A 26478-nucleotide genomic window follows, 5' to 3' on the forward strand; every position below is an offset into this window, starting at 1 on the left:
TCATCCTCCCTCTCCCATTTGTTCTTTTTTTGCCATGCAAATATTCTATGTAGTTACATTTATTATTTTTCCCCACTCTGATAAGTATTTATTTATTTACTTACTTACTTACTTACTGCCACACTGTGCAACTTGCAGGATCTTAGTTCCCTGACCAGGGATGGAACCCGCGCCCTTGGTAGTGAAAGCGCAGAGTCCTAACCACTGGATTGCCAGGGAATTCCCCTGGTAAGTATGTTTTTAAATCTCGTGTCTTCTTCTAGTACTGTTATATTTAAATCTTTCAGTCGCCTGGAATTAATTTTGCTGTAATAAATGAAGAAAGGATCCAATTTAATTTTTTCCCCAAATGGCTACTCTAGGATAAACTAAAGTTTCCTTAAAAACTTTCATTTTTCTGGCCTTACTACCCAAAGCAATCTACAGATTTAATGCGATCCCTATCAAATTACCCATGACATTTTTCACAGAACTAGAACAAATAATCCTAAAATGTACATGGAAGCATAAAAGACCCAGAATTGCCAAAGCAATCCTTAGGAAAAAGAACAAAGTAGGAAGCATTGCCTTCCCAGACTTCGGACAATACTACAAAGCTATGGTAATCAAAACAGTGTGGTATTGGACTTCCCTGGCAGTCCAGTGGTTAAGACTCCATGCTTCCACTGCAGGGGGCGAGGGTTCAGTCCCTGGTTGGGGAACTAAGATCCCACAATCTGTGCAGTATGGCCAAAAAATTAAAAAAAAAAAAGATACCAGCGTGGTATTGGCACAAAAACAGATGGAACAGAATAGAGAGCCCAGAAATAAACCCACACACCTATAGATAATTAATCTTTGACAAAGGAGGCAAGAACATACAATGGGGAAAACACAGTATCTTCAGCAAGTGGTGTTGGAAAAGTTATACAGCCACGTGTAAATCAATGAAGTTAGAACACACCCTCACACCATACTCAAAAGAAACCTCAAAATGGCTTAAGACTTAAATATAAGACATGACACCATAAAACTCCTAGAAGAGAACATAGGCAAAACATTCTCTGACATAAATTGTACCAATGTTTTCTTAGGTCAGTCTCCCAAGGCAACAGAAATAAAAGCAAAAATAAACAAATGGGACCTAATCAAATTTACAAGCTTCTGTACAAAGGAAACCATAAACAAAACGAAAAGACAACCTATGTACTGGGGGAAAATATCTGCAAATGATGCAACCAACAAGGGATTAATTTCCAAAATATACAAACAGCTTATACAACTCCATAACAAAAAAACAAACAACCCAATTGAAAAATGGGCAGAAGACCTAAATAGACATTTCTCCAAAGAAGACATACAGATGGCCAATAGGCATATGAAAAGATGCTCATCATCACTAATTATTAAAGAAATGCAAATCAAAACTACAGTAAATCAACCATACTGCAATAAAAATTAATTATACATAAAGAAAAACCTACAATGAGGTACCACCTCACACCAGTCAGAATGGCCATCATTAAAAAGTTTACAAGGGCACTTTCCTGATGGTCCAGTGGTTAAGACTCCGTGCTTCCACTGCAGGCAGCACAGGTTCGATCCCTGGTTGGGAAACTAAGATCCTGCATATCGCACAGTGCAGCTAGAAAAAAGAAAAAGAAAAAGTCTACAAATAATAAATTTTGGAGAGAGGGTGGAAAAAAGAGAACCCTCTTACACTGTTGGTGGGAACAGAAATTGGTGCAGCCACTATGGGAAACAGTATGGAGGTTCCTCAAAAAACTAAAAATAGAGTTGCCATGTGATCCAGCAATCCCACTACTGGACATACACCCAAACAAAACTATAATTTAAAAAGATACATGCACCCCCTATAGCAGCACTATTTACAATTGCCAAGACACACAATGGAATATTATCCATAAAAAAGAATGAAATAGTGCCACTTGCAGCAACATGGATGAACCTAGAGATTACCGTACTAAGCGAAGTAACTTAGAAAAAGACAAGGACCATATGATATCACTTACATGTGGAATCTAAAATACAACACAGGACTTCCCTGGCGGTCCAGTGGTTAAGAATCTGTGCTTCCACTGCAGGGGGCACGGGTTCGATCCCTGGTGAGGGAAATAAGATCCCGCATGCTGTGTGGTGTGGCCAAAAAAGAAAAAAACCACAAATGAACATATCTACGGAACAGAAACAGACTCACAGACATAGAGAACAGACTTGTGGTTGTTAGTAAGGGGTGGGGGTCGGGGAGGGAAGGATTGGGAGTTTGGGATTAGCATATGCATACTATCACATACAGAATGGATAAACAAGGTCCTACTGTATATAGCACAAGGAACTACATTCATTATCCTGTGATAAACCAGAATGGAAAAGAATACGAAAAACATGTCACTTTGCTGTACAACAGAAGCAGCCACATAGCACAGGCAGATCAGCTCGGTGCTTTGTGACCGCCTAGAGGGGTGGGACAGGGAGTGTGGGAGGGAGATGCAAAAGGGAGGAGATATGGGGATATATGTATATGTATAGCTGATTCACTTTGTTATAAAGCAGAAACTAACACACCATTGTAAAGCAATTATATTTCAATAAAGATGTTAAAAAAAATTTACAGAGAAGTTATAATGCCATGAGAAAATGCCTCTGACCCCAATGCTAAGTGAAACTAACAGATGAGAAAAATGTTCTATATGTGTTGAGCTTTTTCTGTTCCTATTTTTTTTGTTTTTCTTTTTCAATAAATAAAGTTTTGCACAGAAATAAGACTGGAAGTAAAAATAACAAAATACTAACAGTGGTTGGATTCAGATAAAGGGGCTTTGGATTCTTTAGAAAATCATTTCTATTTTTCTGTATTTAATAAATATTCTTTTGGAACTTTAAAACAATCTTAAATCAACTATACTTCAATAAAACTTAAAAAAATCTTTTCACTTTTCTTGAGAAAAAAGTACTTGTACCCTCTGAGGTTATCAACTCTGGACTTGACAAGCAAGGATATAAGCAAGAGTCTTGGCTGAGTTCAAAGGGTTTCAGTAAATAAGAATTCAAGTCTCCCCACCACCCCCAATACACCACTTTTGGGGGGCGGGGGGTGGAATAGGACTTACTTGAATCCAGGAATTTGCCAGGGAAGAACCATGACAAAGTCAAGGTGGCAGCAAAGTTGTGTTCATGGAATCATTTAGAGTTCACGCAGGCAACAAAGTGGCTTGGATAGCCTTTAATCACTGTTAAATTTAGCCTTTGAACAGCACAGAGGGGCTCTGAAAGCTAGACTGAAGAGTACAGATTGATCTAACATGCCAGGAGGAATTTTCATTAGGTTCAGGAGACTTTGTAAGTCTTAAAAAAATAAAGAGGCACTGATGACAGGTGGGAAGACTACTATGTACAATTATCCAAGTGCTTAACCATCACAGCTGAAACCAGAATGGACCCAGAAAGGTGTTAAGGAACAAATGGGAGGCAATTCCTCCCTCCACCACTTCCAAGCACTACTTCTTCAAGATATTTTTATCTACTTGAGAATTAACTCATCTTTCTTTAAGGTCTTAAAGCTCTGAGGGAATTAACACTGCAAGTAAAGACGCAGGGATTTCAGCAAAAGATAGGTAGGCTTATTTCAGAGCCTCTCATTGAGAGAAAACGCTGAAGACTTCATTTTTTTTTTTAATTTTATTTTTGGCCGCGTTGGGTCTTCGTTACTGTGAGGGCTTCCTCTAGTTGCAGCGAGCACGGGCTTCCCACTGCAGTGGCTCCTCTTATTGTGGAACACGGGTTCTAGGCACACGGGCTCAGCAGTTGTGGCTTGTGGCCCTAGAGCGCAGGCTCAGTAGTTGTGGCGCACGACCAGTGTCCCCTGCACTGGCAGGTGGACTCCTAACCACTGTGCCACCAGGTAAGTCCCAAGCTGAAGACTTTAGAGTGGGTTAAGCAAGAAGCTGAATACTAGGCATGAACAGAGTCTCCAGAAGCCCTTTTGCACAGCACACCTCTGTTCAGGCAGCACAGCCGGCTGTGAATGCACTTATAGAGGCAGACTGCCTACACAGGAATTCTAGGTCTGCCATTTATTAGCTTTGGGACCCTTGGACAAGCTACTTTATGCTTTGGATTCCCCATCATAAAATGGGGTTATTACCTACCTTATAGGGTCCTTTTGAGGATATGCAAAGTGAACAGAACGTATCTATTATACAATAGGCAATGTGTGCTAGCTATTATTATTCTACCTAGTATTCAACTTAGTAACACTAAGTCCCGTGGTCAGGGAGGAGACACAGTCTGATTGCATGAGTCATGAGGACAAAGGGGACAGTGTAAGGCCCAGAGGAAGGACTCCAAAGAAATCAAAGGCTAGCCCCACCTAGCTTCCAGCATCTCAGGGCCACTACATTTTTTTTTTGTCTTGATAAAAACAAAGCATAAAATGGGACTTACATCTTTTGTTTCTGCTTACAGGGAAAGCAGAGGTCCTACTGTGACACAAGCATGCCAGGAAAATAAGCCAGCAAGCCAAAATAGACTGGAATCAAGAACACCACTGGGGGCTTCCCTGGTGGCGCAGTGGTTGAGAGTCCACCTGCCAATGCAGGGGACGCGGGTTTGCGCCCCGGTCCGGGAAGATCCCACATGCCGCGGAGCGGCTGGGCCTGTGAGCCATGGCTGCTGAGCCTGCGCGTCCGAAGCCTGTGCTCCGCAACGGGAGAGGCCACAACAGTGAGAGGCCCACGTACCGCAAAAAAAACCCAAAAAACAACACTGGGAGAGGGCAGAGAAAAAGAATTCTAGGTATGATAGGAAGGATTCTGAAAAGTTACAGGATACAGTACAGAAACAGATGCTCTATGTCCTTTAGGATAAATGCCTGAGCCCTAGCATGTACTGGGTGTTGCTCTACGTACAACCACATACAAGGAACACCCGTGGTTTGGACAGGTTCTTCCTGTTCTTTGAGTGGTGAATGCAAGGTGGTACGTTTTTAAGCTTTACAATATCATGCTTTGAACTCCAAGAGCCTTCGCAACCAGCATCTACTGAGAAGTCTGAAGAATAGCCTCTCAAGGAGGCAAAGATACTGAATGACCTCATTCCCATCTCTTCCCAGTATGGTTTTTTGCCTCTTCCCTCCTTGCCAGGAGGCAGAGATATGACCCAAGGTTGAAAAACAAATAACCACCATCTCAAATGACTTAGATTTAATCATCGGAAGCAAACTAAATGGAAAGCTTACAATAGAGGAGAATTACATGTCAGTGCCTTTTGCAAACTGAGCTGGGACAGAAAGGGACTGGGGCTGCCCCTCAACCCAATCTCTTCCAAACAAAGACATCCACAGTGTCCCTGGCAGTCTGGCTCAGGGAAGGGGGAGACTGTTGGCTCTGTGCGTTGAGGTTGCCTTGCCACCGCTCACTCCTGGCCAGCATCAGGAGCCCCGCCTTGCTGGCTCTGGTCATCACCCTTTTTTTTGTGGCCCGATACGATGTCATCAATCCGCAGCAGTAGAACTGCCGTCTAGGAGAAAAACCACAGCCCCAAAGAGGTTAGCAAAGAAGGGAAGGACACTTGTTTTCTTTTAGACGTATCACCTAGCTCCTCCTATATAATTACCATTTTATCTGAAATCTACCCTTTCAGAGTCTCGAATGTAAAATGCAGTTCTCGGTCAGCAAGGGATGCAGCCTGTGCTACGTTACCTTGCCTTTTTTTTTTCCTTCTTTTTTTTTCTTTTGGCCATGCTACACAGCTTGTGGGATTTTAGTTCACCAACCAGAGATTGAACCCGGGCCCTCAGCAGTGACAGAACGGAATTCTAACCAATGGACTGCCAGGGAATTCCTTTTTTTTAATTAAAAAAATTTATTTTTGGCTGCACGGGGTCTTAGTTGTGGCATGCGAGACCTTCTTAGTTGTGGCATGTGGACTTCTTAGTTGCAGCATGCAAACTTCTTAGTTGTAGCATGCGAACTCTTAGTTGCGGCATGCATGCGGGATCTAGGTTCCCGACCAGGGATCAAACCCGAGCCCCCTGCGTTGACAGCACGGAGTCTTACCCACTGGACCAGGGAAGTCCCCCTACCTTGCTTTTTAAATGAGCTAAATATAAGTAAGGGGATGGAATTCCTTGGGAGATCTTTTGGGGAATACTCTGCCTTCTATCCCCCACCCCCTCAAGACTGGACCAAACACAGTTTTCTGGTTATCTGGAAATTAACAGCACAGCATATATCTTAAGAGTGCCTCACCTCCACTGCTGTCTTATACGTTTGCAGCTTTACAGCCAATGGTTCCCAGATGCCCAGTTCTTTCATGTCCACCAAAGTACCTGTCTCACCATTTACGCCCCAGGTCTCACAATTCTCCTGGGTGTGCTTGGCCTATAGTTGGAACAAGCATAAATAATTAAAGGGGAAAATACTAGGGACAAGTAAGCTGACAGAGACCATTACATAAAAATCAAATACACTGCACTGATAAGGTAGGGATAAGAGGAAATGGCAATGACAACAAACAAATCAAAAATTAAGAAAGAGAAGAGATTTTAAAGGAACAAGCTACCAGGAGAACCTGGAAAGACAGACATGAACTACCCTCTTAGGCCAAACACAGCTTTTCCTACCCCATCAAGAGAAGAGCATGGAAAGGAACTCACCCGAAGGGAGGTAAGTAGACGGATGGTGCTGGCCCCACAGTTTTGAATAAGGGTACGAGGGATGACCTCTAGGGCTTGGGCAACAGCCCGATATGGCCATTGTTCCACACCAGTCATGGCCTTGGATTTTTCTGTCAAGGCATGAGCCACAGCCATCTCAGAAGCCCCACCTCCAGGCACCAGCTGAGGGTCCAGGAGAACATTGCGGCACACCTGCATGGCATCCTGGAGGTTGCGTTCTACTTCCTTGGGAAAGCAAACAAAGAGTATAAAGCCAGAGCTTGATGACTCAAGGACAAATCAGAAGCACCAAAGGACTTCCTGACTGCCAAATTCGGTAAACCACCAAGGAGGGCAAACTAAGAAAGGTCCTTCAAACCTTTTGGGCAGGGCAGATGCTACTAACTCTGGAAAAACACATTAACTACAACTGCAACAAGGCCAGGGGGAATGTGGTATCACTCTGGGATGTTAGGCTTTTGTCCATTGTGCTTGACAGACCTATAACCTTACTCTGTCCTGTCTAGCTGTGTACTCTAGGAGGCTGCACAGTGTAGTGGAAACTCTCTGCTTACTAGCTATATGCCTTTGGTAAAATACTTAACCTCACTAAGGAAAAAAAAAGTAATATTTATAATTTCAACTTAAAAAACAAGGAAACAGTGGTTGCTAGTGGATGGGGAAACAATGAGCCATTGTTCAATGGGTATAGTGTCTCAATTTTTTGAGATAAAAAAAGTTCTGAAGATCTGTTGCATGTGAATATGAATACACTTAAAACTGCTGTAACTGTACACTTAAAAATTATTCAGATGATAAATTTTACATTAAAAAAATTTTAAACCATGATTAAAAATAAAAATATTTAAAAAATAAGGAGAGAGAGATTTGTGGCTTCAGATGGCAATTAAATAACTATAAATGGGCAACTGGATAATTTTAGGCTCTCTGGGAAACTCTCAAGAAATGGAACGACCTAGATCATTCAGTCACACTTCCAAGGCCGACTCACCGAGAGAATCTCTTTGCTGGCCCCCCGTAGAAGAATGGTGCAGGCCTTGGGGTCTCTGCACTCAGTGATGAATGTAAAGTACTCATCTCCAATTTTCTTGATTTCCAACAGGCCTGCCCCTGTGCCAACATCTTCTTCTCTCAGTTCCTCTGGTCGGCTGACTATTCGGCCCCCACAGGCTCTATTGATTAGATGGGGAGAAGGGGGACAGGGAGAAGACCAGATGATGTCAAATACTTTTACTCATCTTCCTGGTCCTTAGGGTCTGTGGTGGGGTGTAAGGGTTAAGGGCCAAAGTGGACTGCTAGCAACACTTCTACCTAACTCGAGACGTCTTGGTTGCCTGGTGAAATAGATTTACAAATATATAGGTGAAGTTTCCTTAAACTAATATGGCTTTATAAGTGAAAGTGTGCATACCTAAGGCAACTACTGTAACGAGATACAAGTTAATTCAAAGTATACTTAGTGGACCCTAAAATTGGGACAAATGAATTCTTATGCATATCTGACCAAGTGTATAACACATAATGGTCATTTCTAGATAGAACTCATCCTATAATGCCCAGTTAGATCTCAAGGCCAGTAACAGGACTGTACTAAAGACAATGTAAAGGTCAAGCAAGAAATAAGGTGATTAGGTACATAAATATATGTCTCACCCAGTTTTAATAAATATAGGGCTAATTTTTTTTTTTCTTTTGTGGTACGCGAGCCTCTCACTGTTGTGGCCTCTCCCGTTGCAGAGCACAGGCTCCGGACGCGCAGGCCCAGCGGCCATGGCTCACAGGCCCAGCTGCTCCGCGGCATGTGGGATCCTCCCGGACCGGGGCACGAACCCGTGTCCTCTGCATCGGCAGGCGGACTCTCAACCACTGCGCCACCAGGGAAGCCCATGTAGGGCCAATTTTTTATTTGTCACTTTTTCCCCACTCATGGGCATGTAGAGTCAACTATGTATATGCATGTATGCCGAGCCATTTCAGAGAAAGCGTTTTAAGTATAAAATTGGATTTGGACCTATGGTATATTATGTGATGTTAGGATAGACTTACCTTTAAAAAAAAATTACTCTTAAAAATAGATGGTATCTGAGCCTAGATATTTGTGCTGAAGTAGTGAGTGCAATCTAAGGTTGCATTAACAGCAGCTGAGGATCCAATCAAGGTAATTGTTGGATCTGCTATATTCTGAGCTAGTTAAAACAGATGAATCTGAAATGGATCCCTACACCAAGGTAGTGATCATAGATGTCTAAGCATAAGCTGTTCACTACTGGTTAGGAGCAGCAGAGTCTCATGCAGCAGATAACTGTTACTCTAGATAGAGGACTTCTTCTTCTTCAAATACTTATTTACTTACTTGGCTGCACTGGGTCTTAGTTGCAGCATGCAGGAACTTTAGTTGTGGCACATGGGATCTAGTTCCCTGACCAGGGATCGAACCCAGGCCCCCTGCATTGGGAGTATGGAGTCCTAGCCACTAGACCACAGGAAGTCCCTAGACAGAGGGCTTCTGAAGAGGGCAGATGGCTAAACCCAGGTTATTTCCATCTGTAAATAATTTGGCTGGCTTTATCCTATGCTAAACTTTTTCAGATAAAGATGACTACATTATGAAGCTACAAAATAAAAACACATGGGAAGGAGAATCTTATTTTTACCTGGCCTACTCACCTAGCAATGCGATTATTGTCTGTCTTCCGGACTCTGCGGATGGCTGTGATATTGGCCCGCATGAGGTAGTGCTGAGCTAAATCTGCAAGAATAGAGGTGTCAAGCTGGAAACCAGAAACCCTGGGTTCTGAACAGGTTTTATCCTCCATGTACCCTAACCATCACATGTTAATTATGTTCAGTGTATGACAACATGCGAGGAAAAAAATCACCGACCCTCTTCTACCACAACAATAGTCTGGAAAAATGAATGTAGTCCTACCCGAGATGCCCTTTTCTGTGATGACCACGTCTGGCTTCAGATGGATAATGTCCTCACAGAGCTGCTGAATGTACTCTTCTTCCATTTGGAGGATTCGGGTGAAGTCTTCCTCTCGTGTGATCTCAATGTCAGTCTATGTGGTGAAGAAAAGTCACTCTGAATTAAAAATTTTGGATTGGTGAAGCTCTTTAGGGTCATCCCACCTACCATACTCCCTCCATCCAGCACTCTCATGTATCCCAGAAAGCATGAGTTAGAATAAGCCACGACCCAAACCTCTATAAGCCACTTTAGCTCCAGCAGTCATCTAGTTTAACCCCATTTAATTATAAAGCAACTGGAATGCTAAGTCACAATGTAATTAGTGGAGTTTGGCTAAGGTCTCTAGCCACTTAGTTCAATGTTTCCTCTGACCTGTCAGTGTGCATGGTAACTCAGCGTCTTAATTCTTCCCACTAATAAATCTATTCTTGTTGCCAACCACTGTTTGATAAGCTTCAATTACTTTGTTTTATCCAAGGGTGATGGAGCCTTGTAAGCTTCCTGCCCTCTGGAAATTCTTTGGCACTTCAAAGCTCAATTAACTCCTACTCTATGTTCTACTGATGCATTATGAAAGGTGGCATGATAGTGTGGAATTGAAGCCGAACAGAGCTGGGTTCAAATTCTGATTTGGCCAATACCAGCTGTGTTCCTCAAGCAATTAACCTAACTTCTCTGAGGTGTAGATCCCTCATCTGTAAAATGGAAGTCAGTATCATCTGCTGTAAAGGGTAGTTGTAAGAATCAGAGATTACTTGTAAAGGTCACAGAGTAAGCATGTAACAAACTTTTTAATTCCCTTGCCCATATTAACAGATTCTTACATCAAATTTAAGGAATAGGGCCAGGGACATTACCTGGCTTTCTCCTTTCTTGTATTCCAGAGAAGAATCCAGCAGCACGATGCGAGGGTTCTTAATATAGCGTCGCATCCGCGGATGGGTCACATCCTTGTTAATCATGACTCCACGTAACACACACGAGTCTTCAATGATGCCGCCAGGTATCTGAGCAAAAGAACCACTTCAATCCACAACGAGGAGACAATTTCTCAACTCCCTGCCCAGACATTCATCTTTCCCAAATAACCACCATTTCAAATTTTTAAAGTATCTTTTTTCCATGAACCTCTAAAACAACTACAATTGCAATCATATTTCTCCCTAGGAAGCACATCAATCTTAGCACATGATACACAATTTGAAGGTTGGCTGAGACAGAAATTCAGTGACTGACAGATTTAAAGGGGCACAGGGACTTCCCTGGTGGTCCAGTGGGTAAGACTCTGCACTCCCAATGCAGGGGGCCTGGGTTTGATCCCTGGTCAGGGAACTAGGTCCCGCATGCGGCAACTAAAAGATCCTGCAATGAGGATCCCGCGTGCCGCAACTAACACCTGGCGCAGCCGAACAGATGAATGGAGAATCACGCAATACTTCTTAAAAAGAAAAAAAAGGGTGCAGATCTCTACTTCCTGAAAGATATTTGCATGAATTTTAGACATAGGGCTCCATCTACTGGCCACAAGATATTAATGCTACTTTTAAATCTTAAATTAATAAAGATGGAGAAAGCATTCTGGGGCTTATAGCGCTATGCTGTAGAGCTCTTGTTTATTTCCTGATCCAGTGGCTGATATGTACACAAATGCACAAATACAGACACAAAAATAAGCCTTTCTCTTGCCCCTGTAGACGCTGTGTATGGACAGCAGTGAAGCTAACAGAATTATTTCAGATACCTCTTTGGCACTCTCTTTTTCAAGTTTTTTTTCCAGGTAGCAAATACTCTTCTTCCTGGTTCTAATAATAAAAATATCTTGCTCTGATTTAAACTTATTTCCTCCACAAGTGTCTCATTCTAGGAAATAATTTGTCTCCAAAGTACACACTCAAAGAGTTTACCTTTTCTACCCTTGCATATTTCTTGATGTCAATCTCCTTCCGACCATTCTCCTCAAACTGTACAGTTTTGACAGCATCCAGGGCAATGTTGCAAGCCAAAGAAGACCACCGACTGATTACTTTGGTAGTAATGGAGCTGTTGATGATGTTCAGCATCGCATCTCGGTTACTGGTGTCAACAGGCGTACTGGAGAAAAGAAAAACGAATAATATGCTCAGTGGGATCTTGGATGTTTATGGAAGTCCTCATCTGTATCTTGATGACTATAGTAGTGGGCCAACAGGCAGAACAAGGGGAATCTGTTCCTTTGTAGAAAACTAAGTGTTATCAAGAAGTAACTTTGTCCATACTCTGCCTTTTAGCAAGATTATAATTAACCCATCCCTGAAAGGTGTCTCAAATCCCTGAGTAATCTGTTCTCATGTCTGACAACTCTCCACACTTAGAGTTTACAGTAAAATAATTTCTTTACCTTCTGCTCCAACCAAATAAACTCTATTACTTTCACAACTTGGGTCAAGACACATTTTATCTTTGAAACCTCATCCTGTAACTAGCAAATTCTGAGAGCTCCTCTTGAGAATCACCATCGGTCTGTGCTATCCATTTGGACAACTGATTCTATTTTACCTAGCATCATAATACATGGTGCGCCACAGTGTTTTTATGTGTTTAGTCTCCTCCAACGAGACTATAAATTTGTACATGGCAAGACTATCTAGTAAGAGACCTTGGATACCATCTTGTCCAAATTTTCACATACTGTTGAAATCCCTTTTATTAACACAGTAAGACACACAATAAGCAATCATTAAATAGTTGCTGAATTATGTATTTTAGGGAAAAACCAATAACTCCAAAAATATTATCTAAGATATACAAGCAGTTATTGCTTGATAAAAAAAAACAAAACATTAATGATTCAGCTCCAAATATTCAATAAATCCTTTGTGTACTCTACATTCTTACAAAGTTTACTTCATAAAAATGTTTTGTTTGTTTTTTTTTTGTAGTACGCGGGCCTCTCACTGTTGTGGCCTCTCCCGTTGTGGAGCACAGGCTCAGTAGCCATGGCTCATGGGCCTAGCCACCCCGCGGCATGTGGGATCTTCCCAGACCGGGGTACGAATGCATGTCCCCTGCATCGGCAGGCGGACTCTTGACCACTGCGCCACCAGGGAAGCCCCATAAAAATGTTTTAAATCAAACACCTCCTTCTGTTAAGAGTGCTAGACAGATATTATCATATACTTTGTTTCTTAACAGCAGGAAGTACAATACAAAGCTCACCAAATTGCTAGGTGCTTGTGTACCCGACAACCTAAGGATATGAGTAGAAAATGATAGGTTTTAATTAATTAATTAAAAATGAATTTATTTAATTAATTGATTTATTTTTGGCTGTGTTGGGTCTTCGTTGCTGCGTGTGGGCTTCCTCTACTTGTGGTGCACGGGCCTCTCATTGTGGTAGCTTCTCTTGTTGCGGAGCACAGGCTCTAGGCGCGCAGGCTTCTGTAGCTGTGGCTCGCGGGCTCTAGAGCGCAGGCTCAGTAGTTGTGGCTCATGGGCTTAGTTGCTCCACGGCATGTGGGACCTTCCCGGACCAGGGCTCGAACCTGTAACCCCTGCACTGGCAGGCGGATTCTTAACCACTGGGCCACCAGGTAAGTCCCAGGTTTTATTTTTTAAACAACCTTTTTAATCAGAAAAATTTTGCATTCTGTATCATGTTCTTACTTAACTGACATTTCCTCAAGTAGAAGTCACACATTCGTATATTCCTTTTATTACCTTATAGCACTCAGCAAACATAGACTAACAGCAAGCTCTGTGATAACTAGAGAGGATTCAAATAGCATTTTCAGTACCAGTCCTTTTGATTTTAATGAAAACCCCTGGCTACCATCCTCCACAGTACTTTAGAGAGACTACTGACTGAATTAGTTATAATCATACACGATGGTAGGGTATTTTAAGCCCTGAATAATTATCTAACTCTTTAACTTATTTCTCCCACTAGAATCTAAAACTTTGCAGAGTAGCTTTATTTTACTTACTACACATTTCCTATAGCAGTGCCTAACATGGAAACTAGCAGACTGCATATAACCAAAATATATTTTGAAGAATTAAACCTAGCTTCTTTTATTTGTCTGCTTTGCATCCTTTGCCATTTTCTAAAAACTTTTATTTCTCTTATCCTTCCCTTCATTTTGCTCCCCTCTTTGTTTCTCCTTCTCACAAAATAATACCAGGGTATAAACTACTGGTGATGTGCTCGGTCTTCCTTTACCATCTAAGAACAGATTAGTCTTCCAGGCCTCCCATAGTTGACACTACCCATTTCTGGTCCCCACCTCCAATACCTTATTTTCTTAAGGGTGCTGATCATATCGTCCAAAGCCCTGCGGTAAGCACTGATCACCACTGTTGGGTGCATCTGCTGCTCTAGGAAGTGCTCAGCCACAGATAACATCTCCCCTGCTGAAAAAAGATACATACACCATAACACTTTGAAAAGTACCTGGATATCAAGGCAACTTCATTATGCTTCTAAAAATACCTGCTCTTTTTTCTAAAGTAGGTTTCCCCAAAAGTATGCAAATACTATTCCAAATTTTATACTTTGTACAAGCAAATTCGGAAAAAAAAAATTCTCATCAGATATATTTTAAATGATCAAAGATTGATCCCAGGGTTGACTTATTCTTGTGATCTTACTAAATATTTGTTCCCAGTTTCCTAAACAAATGGTAAACATTTTCCCGAAGACTCTAAAATTGAAAGAAAAATAAAGGAAAATTGACTTGCTTATTATTTCAATACCTAGCATGTAGTCAAACTGCTGGAACTGAAAACAAACAAAACCCACAAAACTTTATATCTGCAAGAATACCCATAAAAATTTACAAAATTTACCCTCTGGAAGAGGGATTATTGGTAAAATGTCCCTTCCTTTTAAAAACTGTCCTTACTTTCTAATTCTAATTCACACACACACACACACACACACACACAAGCTTGTTTCTAAAAAAAGTTTTAAAGAGGAAAAAGGATTATTTTGGTCAAAAAAGGACCTTCTGCACAAAGGGCTTGTACTACCAGGTCCACTGACACTAATTTTTAAAATGTACACAAATGTGTAAAAGTTCACATGTATACTCTTTGGCATGTGCTCAAATGTTTGATTTCAATACTTTAGAATTCCTAAGTGACCATCATGTATATTAAAAGAAAGATAATCAAATATTTTGAAACATGCTCTAATAAGTTAACTTAGAAAAGACTATACCCTGTTAAAGAAGAATCAGAACAGTATCACAGAAGAAAGATATCTTCAGAAATGGCAGTTTTGGTTTTTTAAAAGCTACCTAAGTCTAGGAAACCTAGACTCATGGATACTTACTTAATATCTCCACGAGATTTAACTAAGATTACCAGCTAAAAAATTCTGCCTGATACCTAAAGCTCATCTTCTACCCAAATAAGTGAAAAAGCATATGGAGTCTTACCTACTTCTTTCATCCTCCAAGTTTCTCTTCAAAGTACAGAACTAGCCATATGTAATTAATTCTCAATCCACAAAAGAACTGGATCTAAAGATGTGATTAGTTGGTGGTGACTCAAGCAAATTTCCACCCAACTCACCATTCTCAAAATGCAATACAAAGGCATTTAAAAATTAATTTTTAAAAAGTTCATATAATAATAATTTTGTTAAGGATTCTATTTTTAGGCCTGTGGACCAACACTATAAATTGGCATCTCCTAATTAGAAAATAGTTTTTTTCTCAATTCCTAAAAACATATTGCTACAGATTTTCATTTTCTTAAATTAATTAATTTTTTAATCTTTATTTTTGGCTGTGCCACATGGCTTGTGGGATCTTAGTTCCCGGACCAGGGATCAAACCCACCCCCTTGGCAGTGAAAGCGTGGAGTTCTAACCACTGGACCACCGGGAAATTCCCATGTAACACATGTAAACAAGTGTCCTTTACGTGGTATATTTAGTGGCACGTTTTCCACATTTTTTGAGCATTTTCTTGTTGATTTCACTGTTTAAAATGGCCTAAGTATCGTCCTAAAGTACTATCTAGTTTTCCTACATGCAAGAAAGCTGTAATGTGCCCTGTACAGACAATAACTTACTACATAAGATTTGTTCAGGCATAAGTTACAGTGCTACTGGGCATGAGTCCAGTGTTAATGAATCAAAAATATATATTAAATAAGGTATCTTTAAAACAAACAAAACATAAAACGTATATATTTATGCACTGATAAATATGTGACTGGAGGCTTGAGGAACCTAACCCCATACTCCCCCCGGAGTGATGGTTTAGTATTCACTAATTCAGTGTTTGTGGTGACTTTATAGAATATAACTTATTGTGAGTAATGACAATGGACTGTATTTTATTCAACCAGATTTGCAAAGCTCATCCTATACCACGATGAACATTTTATGCTCAGCTGGAGAGAATACACAGAAAATTAGCAAAAAGTTCTTTAAACATTTATAATTAGTGGATTGGTAAAAATGTTCTTCTTAAAATATGACTCAGGGGACTTCTTTGGCAGTCTAGTGGTTAAGACTCCATGCTTCCACTGCAGGGGGTGTGGTGGATTCCATCTCTAGTCAGGGCACTAAGATCCCACATGCCGCGCGTTGCGGCCAAAACAAAACAAAAATATCTGACGTTATTTCTGGCAAAAATCTTAATGTTTCAATCTAATTTTCCTTATCAAGCTTCCATTCTTTTCTTACCAAGAATAATTACAGATGTGGTCCCATCTCCAACCTCTTCATCCTGTGTCCGGCTAATTTCAATCATGGACTTGGCTGCTGGATGCTGTACTTGAATCTGAAAGAAAGACCTCTTAACCCATTCTGCTTGGTCCTAACTCTTGAGCTTCTTGCTTCCACACTGACTCCCTTTTATTGTTTTACCACAGCTTTAAAGATTAAAAGTGGCCCCTAAGAGATCTAAGTAAAACACCTTTCCAAGTCTTTCTTTTTGGGGAAAAATGCATTAGGACAACTTAACTACTGAAGTTTCTTGAGAACAGAACAGTATCTTTTAGCTTATTTATTGCGAACACCATTGTTGTGGTTGAATTGTGTCCTCTGAAAGAACATGTTGATGTCTCATCCCCTGAAAACTGTATTTGGAAATAGGGTCTTTGCAGATGTAACCAAGTTAAAATGAGGTCACAGGGGTAACCAGGGTACGTTCTAAACCCAACCACTGGTGCCCTTATGAGACACACAAGAAAATGCCATATGACAGAAGGGGAGTTTATAAGCCAAGGAATGTGGTCAAGCACCAGAAGCTATAAGAGGAAGGATTCTTCCCTCGAGCCTTCAGAAGGAGCATGGCACTGCTGACACCCTGAGTTTGGACCGCCAGCCTCCAGTCCATGTGAATAAATTTCTGTTGTTCCAAGTCACAGAGTCTGTGGTAACTTGCTACAGCAGCCCAAAAAAGCTAATCATTATTTACATTATCTCTTTATGTATCCTTTATAAAATGTTAGAAAGCAAAACGAAAAGTCAAACCTCTCGAAGAATAGCATTGCCATCATTGGTCATCACGATGCCTCCCATTGGGTCCAAAAGCATCTAGGACAAAAGCAGAAGTTATATTTAAGTGTCCTAGAAAATAGAAAGGGAAAATCTGTAGTCCAAGTTTCAGTGTGAGATAAGCCTACCTTCATCATAGACTTGGGTCCCAAACATGTTCGGATGATATCTGCAATAGTCTATGGAAAGAAAATACAAAACATGTAAGCACAAATCAGAAGATGGTGAGTGTATTAGGGGAAGAGGCATGAGTAACCCACAGAGCCAGTGTTTTAACAAGGACACTTCCAAAGTAGGGTTGGCGACCACTTTAAATACAGCACGCCACATGGCTAGATTCTGTTCTTTGCTTTTTCCGCTTTGGGAATGTTTTCTGGATGCAGAAAGAAATAACTTTTCACAAGGAAAAAAAGAGACATGCCTTTCAGAGCTTCAGTTTCCCAGCAGTCCAGATAACTGAAGGTCCGTGTATTTGTATTTCTTTCCATGATAGTAGCCTCCACCCCATGCTAATTAGATCTAGGGCTTTTTCATTCTTTCATTCAAAAGATATTTACTGAATACCTACCTATCCAGGATCTACAATGAGTACTAGGAATACAAAAGGGAATTAATACAGTTCTTCCCTTCAACTAACTCAGTCTAGTATGGGAGACAAACACAAATAGAATATTATGAGACAACGTACAGCAATAGAATATGCACAAGTTAATATGAGAAGACCATTAGGCCTAGCTCAGAGAGGGAAGGCTTCCTTCTCCTTATCACCGAGAAGGAAATATCCTGAAGGAACGGAAGTCAACTTTTCCTCTGCCAAATTGCAAACAAATACAGAAATACTAGGGAAGGCAGCTACAGGCAAACTATTATAAACAACTTAAAAGATGTGCTACCTACCTTGGCAGCATTGATGTTTCCAGATTGAACTTTTCTTCCAGATTCACGCTTTGTGTTCTGGCCTAAAATATATAAAAACAAAAGGCAACAGCTCAGGACTGCCACACTGTATATAAGCTATTTATTCCCCGATCTTTGAAAATAAAAACACCCAGGTTTCATGATGTATATACGAATTAAAGCTTATCAACTTGTACTCTTTAAATATGTGCAGCTTATTGTATGTCAATTATACCTCGACAAACTGTTAAAAAGTAAACGTACATACTTATGGCTACTTACTTCTTTATTTACTTCAACCCCTGGTATATGAAGAAACAATCCATAAAGCTTCAACTTTGGAATCCTGGTCATCACTTTCCCTCTAGCCAAACATTCATGTATTTACAGCAAGAATTCATAACCTGAGATCTGCGATCCGTGAGATTCTCAAAGGGCTGGTGTCTCTAAAAGCATCAATCTCTCCTTTACGTAAAAAGGGAGTTTGGGGGTTCATATTCTCCTACTTGGATATGGGGAATTATACTGACAGTCCTAGCATAATTACTGATAGTGCCCCCCACTGTGCTGTGGAATGAGAACACACACTCAAGTGTCTGGGTCTGCCAAGATAGTCACTTCATGCTTGGACATAACAAGAATGCCTCAGTTACCCATTTACCATTAGGAAGAGCTGACTACGTATTTTATAAGGAGCCTAACTGGATACAGCCACTAATGCCAGAGATTAACGTGGACCTCCAGAGGGCTGCACAGTGCACCACTCAGTCACCCCAGGGCCCTCTCAATGGGAGACAAGCCAATGACTATAATTGAACCTAAGTAACGTCTCACTCCTCTCTCCAAATTATATTTTCCCTACAATTTGCTGTAAAATTTTCGATCCAGTCCCATCAAAACTAAACACAATTCTCAGGATTTCGATTCCTATTTCAGACAGTGATAACTAAAATCCTGCATGGACCTTTCTGATGGATTCATCAGAAAAAACAGGGTTTTTTTCTGGGTTAAGTGAATTCTTGTCTGAAAACAGTTATTTTCCAGGTATAGACAAAATAGATAAAATCTTGGAATAGCATTTCTCTACAAAGAAGATGGTGAGGGAGGGAAAATGGCTAGTCAGGCAGCTCAAATGCTCTTGCAAATAGGATACAAAAGTTACACAGGTTGGAATCATACCAAGGGAAGACAAGGGAAATGGGACTCGTAAGTAAGGAAAGAAATCTGGGATGTTCCCGAAGGGTAAAGAGAACCAATCGAGGAATCTGGGAAAACTCAGCTGGTAAGTGGGAAAGACTACAACGGAGGGGACACTTGAGGGAATAATTACATCTAAGCCAGACTAGTGAGGGAAGCAGGGCTACCTCGTGAAAAGGGGTTGACTAACAGAAATTCAAGAGGACGGCTACCGAAGAGGAAGTGGCCAAGGATACCACTCGCTGTTTGCCAGACCCTCTTTTAAACAGCTGTATCTCCTTATCTCATTTAAGCCTCACAATCCTATGAGGAAATACTGTTAACCCTAATAACAAAGATGGAGCCATTTTCAATCAAGCAGTTTGGCCGAGGCCACACCGTTACTAAGGGATGGGCCAAGATTATAAAGCTAGGCCAAACTAAAAAATCTTTATTCATTCAGCTACACACTGAAAATCGCTCAAGGAAGAGTGCAAGGGCGGGGGCTGGGGGTGAAGAACGGAACGCCGTTCCGTTCAACAGGCTCGGCGACAGGAAGGTCAGTTTGCATTTGCCAAGACAGGGGAATGGGTTAAGAGAAGAGAGGAAAACGGGAGAAGGGGCTTCCAAAATTAACGACTGGAAGGCTCAGTGGCCGGACCTGAGCGGGACTGGGCTGAGGCAAGGCTGTAAAGTGCGGAAAAAGAAGGGTGGTGAAGATGGGGGGTCCCTTCCCCGGCTTTCCCACAACTCACTAAGCACGAGTACCGGACGATGGCCCATCATGGCGGCGCGATGCAGAGCCGGGTACCCCGAGCTTGGGGAACCCGCAGAACCTTCTGGAGAGAGAGAACCAGCGAAGCCCAGAAAACGCTGCCTCCACAGGGCTCACACGCAAACCCGCTACTCTCCGGGTCGCCACCAATCACCGCACCCACCTCACTGACCGGCACGCACACAGACCAATTGACATTCTTAGACCCGCCCCCTACGTAGGAACGCAGGGAAAGCTAGATAGAGAGAGCACGATGATGGCAGTGAGAGGGCACAGGCGCTTGCGCAATAGGGTGGCCGCTCCCGGCCGCGTGCAGCGCGAACCTCCGCGCAAGCGCCAAGGCTGGGGCAGTTGGCCGACATGCCACTGCGCATGTGTACCAACTACAAGGGTTGGTGCTGGGGTTGAGGCTTTCGATTAACACCGCTGGTGAGATCCTTAAACTCTTGCGTCTCAGCTCCTCCCGGGTTCCGAAGGTCAAGAAAAGCATAATAGTTTCCACGCTTTAGTTCCAGCCTTAGCAACCGGGAGGGATGGAGGGGCGGGGCTTAAACCGGTGGTTGAGGGAAGACCCGGCCCGTGTGATGCGGGGTGAAATGGGAGTTGTAGTCCGATCGGACTGGGCTGGGCGGTTAACTATTCTTCCGGGCACGCTGGGAATTGTGGTTTATTGTCTCTGACTCGTTGCTGTGCGTGGACCTTCACCTTCTTAGGTAAATGTGTTCTGCTGAGGCTGTGAACGGTACCGGAGGGTGATGGCTTACTTTTTCCCCGAGTTATCCTATCTAAAACACTTTTTCAAGTGTTCCCTGTAGTGCTCTAAGATTTTTTTTCTCCACGCCCATTCCCTCCTCTGCCCTCCTCATCTCCTCAGCTACCGGTGCGTTAGAGATGTTGGGAAGCCAGAGTTTTTAAATTACCTTACAAGACAGGAAAAGGTCGGATATTACAGAAATTAAAACGAGGAGAGAACACAGAATATTTGCCCGTTCATAGGAGATTCTTCAGGTTTGGGCATGGTTACAGTACTATTTTGTCCGGGAAAAAAGGCTGTAGTGCTACTAGAAGCAGCTGTTTTCCAAACTAATGAAGGGGCTGTGAGACCAAGAGCAATTCAAGAACAATTACTTATATTTGGCCATGAGATAGAACAGTACACCCTTTCACATTTTTTCCTCCCCAAATTGGAACAGCCTGAGCTCTGCTGGGGAGAACTTATGAAGTTGTTAATAGTAAAATAATAGCATGGGTTGTCAGTGGTCATGTGATTCTTTCCCAGGCACCACACTTCAGATGGAGCAGCGTTCTAGTCATCCTACTAACAGAAGAGGTGTGTCAGAGGCCCTGCTTCCTCTCCCTTAAAACCAGATCTCCTTGGGCTTCCCTGGTGGCGAAGTGGTTGAGAGTCCGCCTGCTGATGCAGGGGACACGGGTTCGTGCCCCGGTCCGGGAAGATCCCACATGCCGCGGAGCGGCTGGGCCCGTGAGCCATGGCTGCTGAGCCTGCGCGTCCGGAGCACAGGCTCCGCAACGGGAGAGGCCACAACAGTGAGAGGCCTGCGTACCACAAAAAAAAACAAAAAATAAAACAAAAAAAACCAGACCTCCTTAATTGCTCAGCTTGTGGGAAAATGAAGCTAGTTGTATGTATGTTTTTTCCTATTACTTATTTAATTGGAAAGTATTTGTATTTGTTCTGCATTTCCCACTAAATGGAAACATTCCTGTATTCCCAGTGGCTAGAACTGGATCTGTTAAATAATAGATGCTCAATAATTTTTTAATATATTTTAATAAATTTTTAAATTTATTTTTGGCTACTTTGGGTTTTAATTGCTGTGGACAGGCTTTCTCTAGTTGGTGGTGAGCGGCGGCTGCTCTTCGTTGCCCTGTGTGGTCTTCTCATTGCGGTGGCTTCTCTTGTTGCAGAGCATGGCCTCTAGGCGTGCGGGCTTCAGTAGTTGTGGCTCACGGGCTCTAGAGCACAGGCTCAGTAGTTGTGGCGCACAGGCTTAGCTGCTCTGCAGCATGTGGGATCTTCCCAGACCAGGGCTTGAACCTGTGTCCCCTGCATTGGCAGGCAGATTCTTAACCACTGTGCCAACAGGAAAGTCCCAGATGCTCAATAATTGTATGTTGAATGAATATATTAATTATTCCTTTGTATCTCCTCTTAATACTTAGAACAGAAGACATATTGTTGGCTAGAGTGAACAGATACTCAGACTGAGTGGGACAGTCCCACTTGGTGGCCAGGGAAGTGCCTGAGACCATCTGACTCCAGAGCCTATTCACTTAACTGTTAGGTGGGATAGATTACTCTATCTGAGAGGCTTGCTCTCTCATAACTTGAACATAAATGAACTAGCTCTTCTCACAGATTATATTGTGCAGTGGTAAGGAGCATGACTGGAGTCTATAGGCCTGGATTTGATTCCGCCATTGGCACATACTCATTGTGGAATCTTGAGCAAATTTCCTAACTTAAGTTTTCTCAAAAAAAATGCAGATAAAGCTACCTACTTCATAGGGCCATTATGAGAAATGTATAAGATAATGTATGTAAATCACTTTTTATTATTTTCTCTGTTCTGCTTCCTTTTGCTGCTCCCCAACCTCGTCCTCTGTTATACATTGTCCAGTCAGAAATATGGTTCCTTTAGTATGGACTGTGTGTAACATACTCATCAAACCTTAGAATTCAGTAGAAAATGCATCCTCATACACTTAGGAAGGGCCCAAATTAGAAGTGCATTTGCATGGAAGTTCACAAATTTTTCAAATGGCGAGAAGAATCTTGAGGCCTGAGTTTCACCTTCTAGCTCCTTACCATGCTGAATGAGCCATCAAATGTGGTGATGACTCTGGAGCAGGAGTGAGGAGAAGATGGAAGACCTACGGTAGGGCTCAGAAAAATCCACAAACCCAGGGCAAAAACATGGATTTCCCTCACCAAGAGTAACTGATGGTGCTTGATCACTTAATGACTGTCTAAACGGCAATGCTGTCAGTTCCATGAGAATAGCAACCATGTCTGTTTAGCTCACTGTGGTATCTTCAGTGGCTGATACATTGCAAGCACTTAACTGTCTCTTACATGTGAGTGAATGAATTCAATTTTTTAATCCTTTTTTGATCTCATTATGATAGTGAATAATGGATTCCCCACTGTCTCAACCCCTTTAATTCTTTCATAGAACCAACTGTTCTGCCTTTCCATCCATTGCTCCTCTGTCTACTTTGCCACTTCCTTTTCATCTTCCAAACTCCCGAGGAGGAGTTCCCCAAAGGTCCAGTTTTCTCTCACAGTCTTTGACCTTGGAGAGCTAATGTATTTTTGCAGTTCCTTCATCACCTCTTTGTGACTGGCCTGGCAGTTTGACCTTTCACCTGAGCTCAGTGCCTTCTCTCTGGCAGTTTTTCTAGGCATTTCTATTTGGACTGTCTTGTCTCACCTCAGATCCAATATGTCCAAAATGTGATTTATGTTAATATGACATTACCCCAACTCAGATTCCCTTGAGTGAGAAAGGAAATTCAGAGGCTTGTGCAGTTGGGAGGTTGCTGAGGTAGTCAGAGAGTAGGAAGAAGAGCTACCAGTAAGTACCACAGGGACTGGAACTGGGGATTCAGTGCCTGTAGCTATCTGCCCATCTCTCCATCTTTCTCCTGCACTCTCTCTTCTCTCTAGTCTCTTGCTTGTATCTGCTTCTCATAGCATGCTAGCCAAATTCAGTAGCTTTCATTGACCCCAAATTTACGTCTTCCCAGCATAGCAAATCAGAGGAAAGCAAGCTTTGACACAATCTATATATCAATGCCAAGGAATGACTGGCCCAATTTGCCTCATGTGCTTACCCCTTCAATCAGTCACACTTGCCAAGGGGGATAGGATACCATGATTGCCCTGTATTGGGTCACATGCCTATTCCCGTTGGAATATGGAGAGGGGTCTGATGTATGTATGACCTGGAATCTGGGGAAAGAGTAGTTTTCCAGAGCAAGGGTTGCCCAGTAGACAGAAATGACATATGTCTCCTATAGGACTCATGATTTTCTCCCTACAAATCAAATTTTCCTTCTAACGTAACTATTTTTGCCAAAGGTAATCTGTTTTCCCCTTTGAGAACTTCCATGTCCAACCCATTTTAATCCCAGTGGATTAATTAAAGTAGAAATTTTATCATATTTTCTAATCCTAAAAGGCTCAGTGACTTTCTGAGAAAGTCTCAGATTTGCTATTGGAAAGGGTCTTCCATGACCCATCCTGCTTTCCCACTCTCCACCCTCTAATTCTGGCCACTTTCTTAGGGCTCCTCATCCTTCTGGCCATATTCTTGCTTCCTTGCCTTTGCTCACGCCATCTTTTTTTTCTCCCACTTGAAATATCTTTTCCACTTATCCAAAGCTTCCTGTTTTCAAGGTCCAATAAATATCCTCCACCTGCCTGGAGTCTTCTCTGACTGTTGTACTCATATTGATATCTTACCCCATTTCAAAAACATTCATTTTTACATTTAATCACATCTTAGTGTAACTAAAAGATAAAAGGACTTACTTTCACCCAAGACTGTCAGACTCATTGTTTATGTCCTGTGTTTTTATATCACCATTTCACCAGTGTCTGATTCGTCTCCCTAAGTAGGTATTAAACACCTAAGAAACCATGTCTTAGATGTCTTATGTTTGCCCTAACATTTAGCACAGTAGTCAGCATGTAGCACAGATCAATAAGAACTTGCAGAATATAAGCAAATTAGATTTTAGCTTATCCCAACCCTGCTTGGTTTTCCTCAGTCCCATTATGGTTTCTCTTTTGTCTTATATAACTTTCTTTGAAGGTATTCAGGCCAAGGTCTCAGCACCTGAATTCATAGACCAGGCACAGGGATCTAATTAGGCTGTCCCTTGTCGGAATGAACTCTGACTTAGTTGCCTCTGATTTTGTTCCAGCCAAAGAGGAAGGTAATGCTGTGCCTCTTTGTCGAGCCAAACCCACCCCCAGCTTTATTAACCTTCAAGCAAGTTCCCCACCAGCCACTTGCCTGAAAATCCCGGCAACAAAGCTGTCCTCAGGTAAGGAAGGATGCAGGGTGGATTTCCCAAATGGACTCAGCAGGGGGAAAGGTTGTATGGAGGAGGTGGCTGGAGCTGGCTGAAAATTTTATTGCTTGCTAGTAATGTTAGTTGAAAAGTGGCCAGGGAAGGAAATAGTAACAGTTAGCTCAGTTTCTTTGCATTTCAGTTATTCATCCTCCCATGGCGACATCAGTGGGTATTTAGCATACCTGTGGGAAGCCACACAGCACACTAGACAGTCATGACTCATGTTTCTGAGGACCTCAGAGTTTAACAAAGAAGTCAAGACCAATAAATACACAAACAATGGATAAATAACTACCAAGGTTAACTAAGAGCTGGATGTGTATAATGTAGTTGAAAACATTAGAAAAAGAATTGATTTCAGCAAGACTGGTGAAAGTTAGACAACAGGAAGAACTTTGGGTCACTGCTGATGACCTTACTATGTCAGGTAAGAAGAATGCTGAGGCATCCCCTGAGCTCTTGAAAGGGAAGTTAGGCCTCACTCTCAGACCATTTCATTCACTCATCAAATATTTGTTGAACACTTATGTGCCAGGTACTTACTCTTCTAGGTGCTGGGGACACAATAGTGAACAAATCAGACAAAAATCTGTGCCTTCCTGGAGCCTACATTCTAGAAGAGGGAATTAGCCAACAATTATGTAACTAATTATGAAATATGCCAAATAATCATAAGTACTAAGGGAAAAATAAAGCAAGAGAGTGGGTAAAAAGTTCCAGTGGATTGGTTTCAAATAGGGTAGCCCGATAGGCTTCATGGAGAAGGTGACAGCTGAGCACAGCTGCATCTGGGTTGAGTTGTGCCCAGAAAGATTAGAGCAGTCATCTTATTAGAGCCCTTCCCACCTCAGTACAATTATAAAATCTCTCTTTTGTCTCCTTTGCACCTCCATTGCTCTTCCTTCAGGAACTGACCACAAGCCCAAGGAATGCCTAGGACTCCTAGAATGTATGTATGCCAGTCTCCAGCTTGAGACCCAGCTTGCCCAACAACGGATGGCTATTTTTGAAAATTTACAAGCATCCATGACACAACTGGCTCCTGGGAGAGAAAGCCAGAACTCTTCTCTGCCAACCTTATCTTGCAATCTGTTGTTAAATCACCTGCCCCAATTCAGTAAATGAATTGTGGAACAAAGTTATCGTGTATGTTTTCCCTACTCTCTTCCCAGTAAACCCTTGGTGGAATCTGGGCATATATATTCTACAAGTGGTTGGTTAGTTCACAAGTTCATAGTAGGTGCTCATTGAGTGCAAAGCACTATACAAGGCACTTGGGGATACATATTACAGAAGAGAGAGTTTTGGGGGATTTACTATCTAACAAGGCAGATAAGAAAAAGAATTCATTGTAAAATTTAGTGGTACTCTGAGGGGGAATGGAA

General features: G+C 42.0%; 2 protein-coding genes across 2 annotated transcripts; one reads left to right on the top strand and one right to left on the bottom strand.

The window, feature by feature from the left end:
• Positions 1 to 5186: 5186 nt before the first annotated feature.
• On the bottom strand, positions 5187 to 20124 carry CCT3 (chaperonin containing TCP1 subunit 3). Its single transcript, XM_079901149.1, has 14 exons — positions 19968 to 20124; positions 18037 to 18098; positions 17268 to 17318; positions 17116 to 17178; positions 16324 to 16420; positions 13919 to 14036; positions 11552 to 11738; positions 10505 to 10654; positions 9606 to 9738; positions 9344 to 9425; positions 7668 to 7848; positions 6656 to 6901; positions 6249 to 6380; positions 5187 to 5517 (listed from the first exon to the last, which is right to left on the bottom strand). Exons 1-14 carry the CDS (start codon positions 19996 to 19998, stop codon positions 5413 to 5415), a joined length of 1638 nt encoding a protein of 545 aa, XP_079757275.1. The 5' UTR covers positions 19999 to 20124; the 3' UTR covers positions 5187 to 5412.
• TSACC (TSSK6 activating cochaperone) lies at positions 19997 to 26218 on the top strand (the record flags this gene model as incomplete). The annotated part of the gene is made up of 4 exons (XM_079944503.1): positions 19997 to 20019; positions 20304 to 20416; positions 24941 to 25063; positions 26001 to 26218. 4 exons carry the CDS (start codon positions 19997 to 19999, stop codon positions 26216 to 26218), a joined length of 477 nt encoding a protein of 158 aa, XP_079800629.1.
• Positions 26219 to 26478: the final 260 nt, after the last annotated feature.

This window comes from Stenella coeruleoalba, assembly GCF_951394435.1.
Source record: "Stenella coeruleoalba genome assembly, chromosome: 1".
In the NCBI taxonomy this organism is placed as follows: domain Eukaryota; kingdom Metazoa; phylum Chordata; class Mammalia; order Artiodactyla; family Delphinidae; genus Stenella; species Stenella coeruleoalba.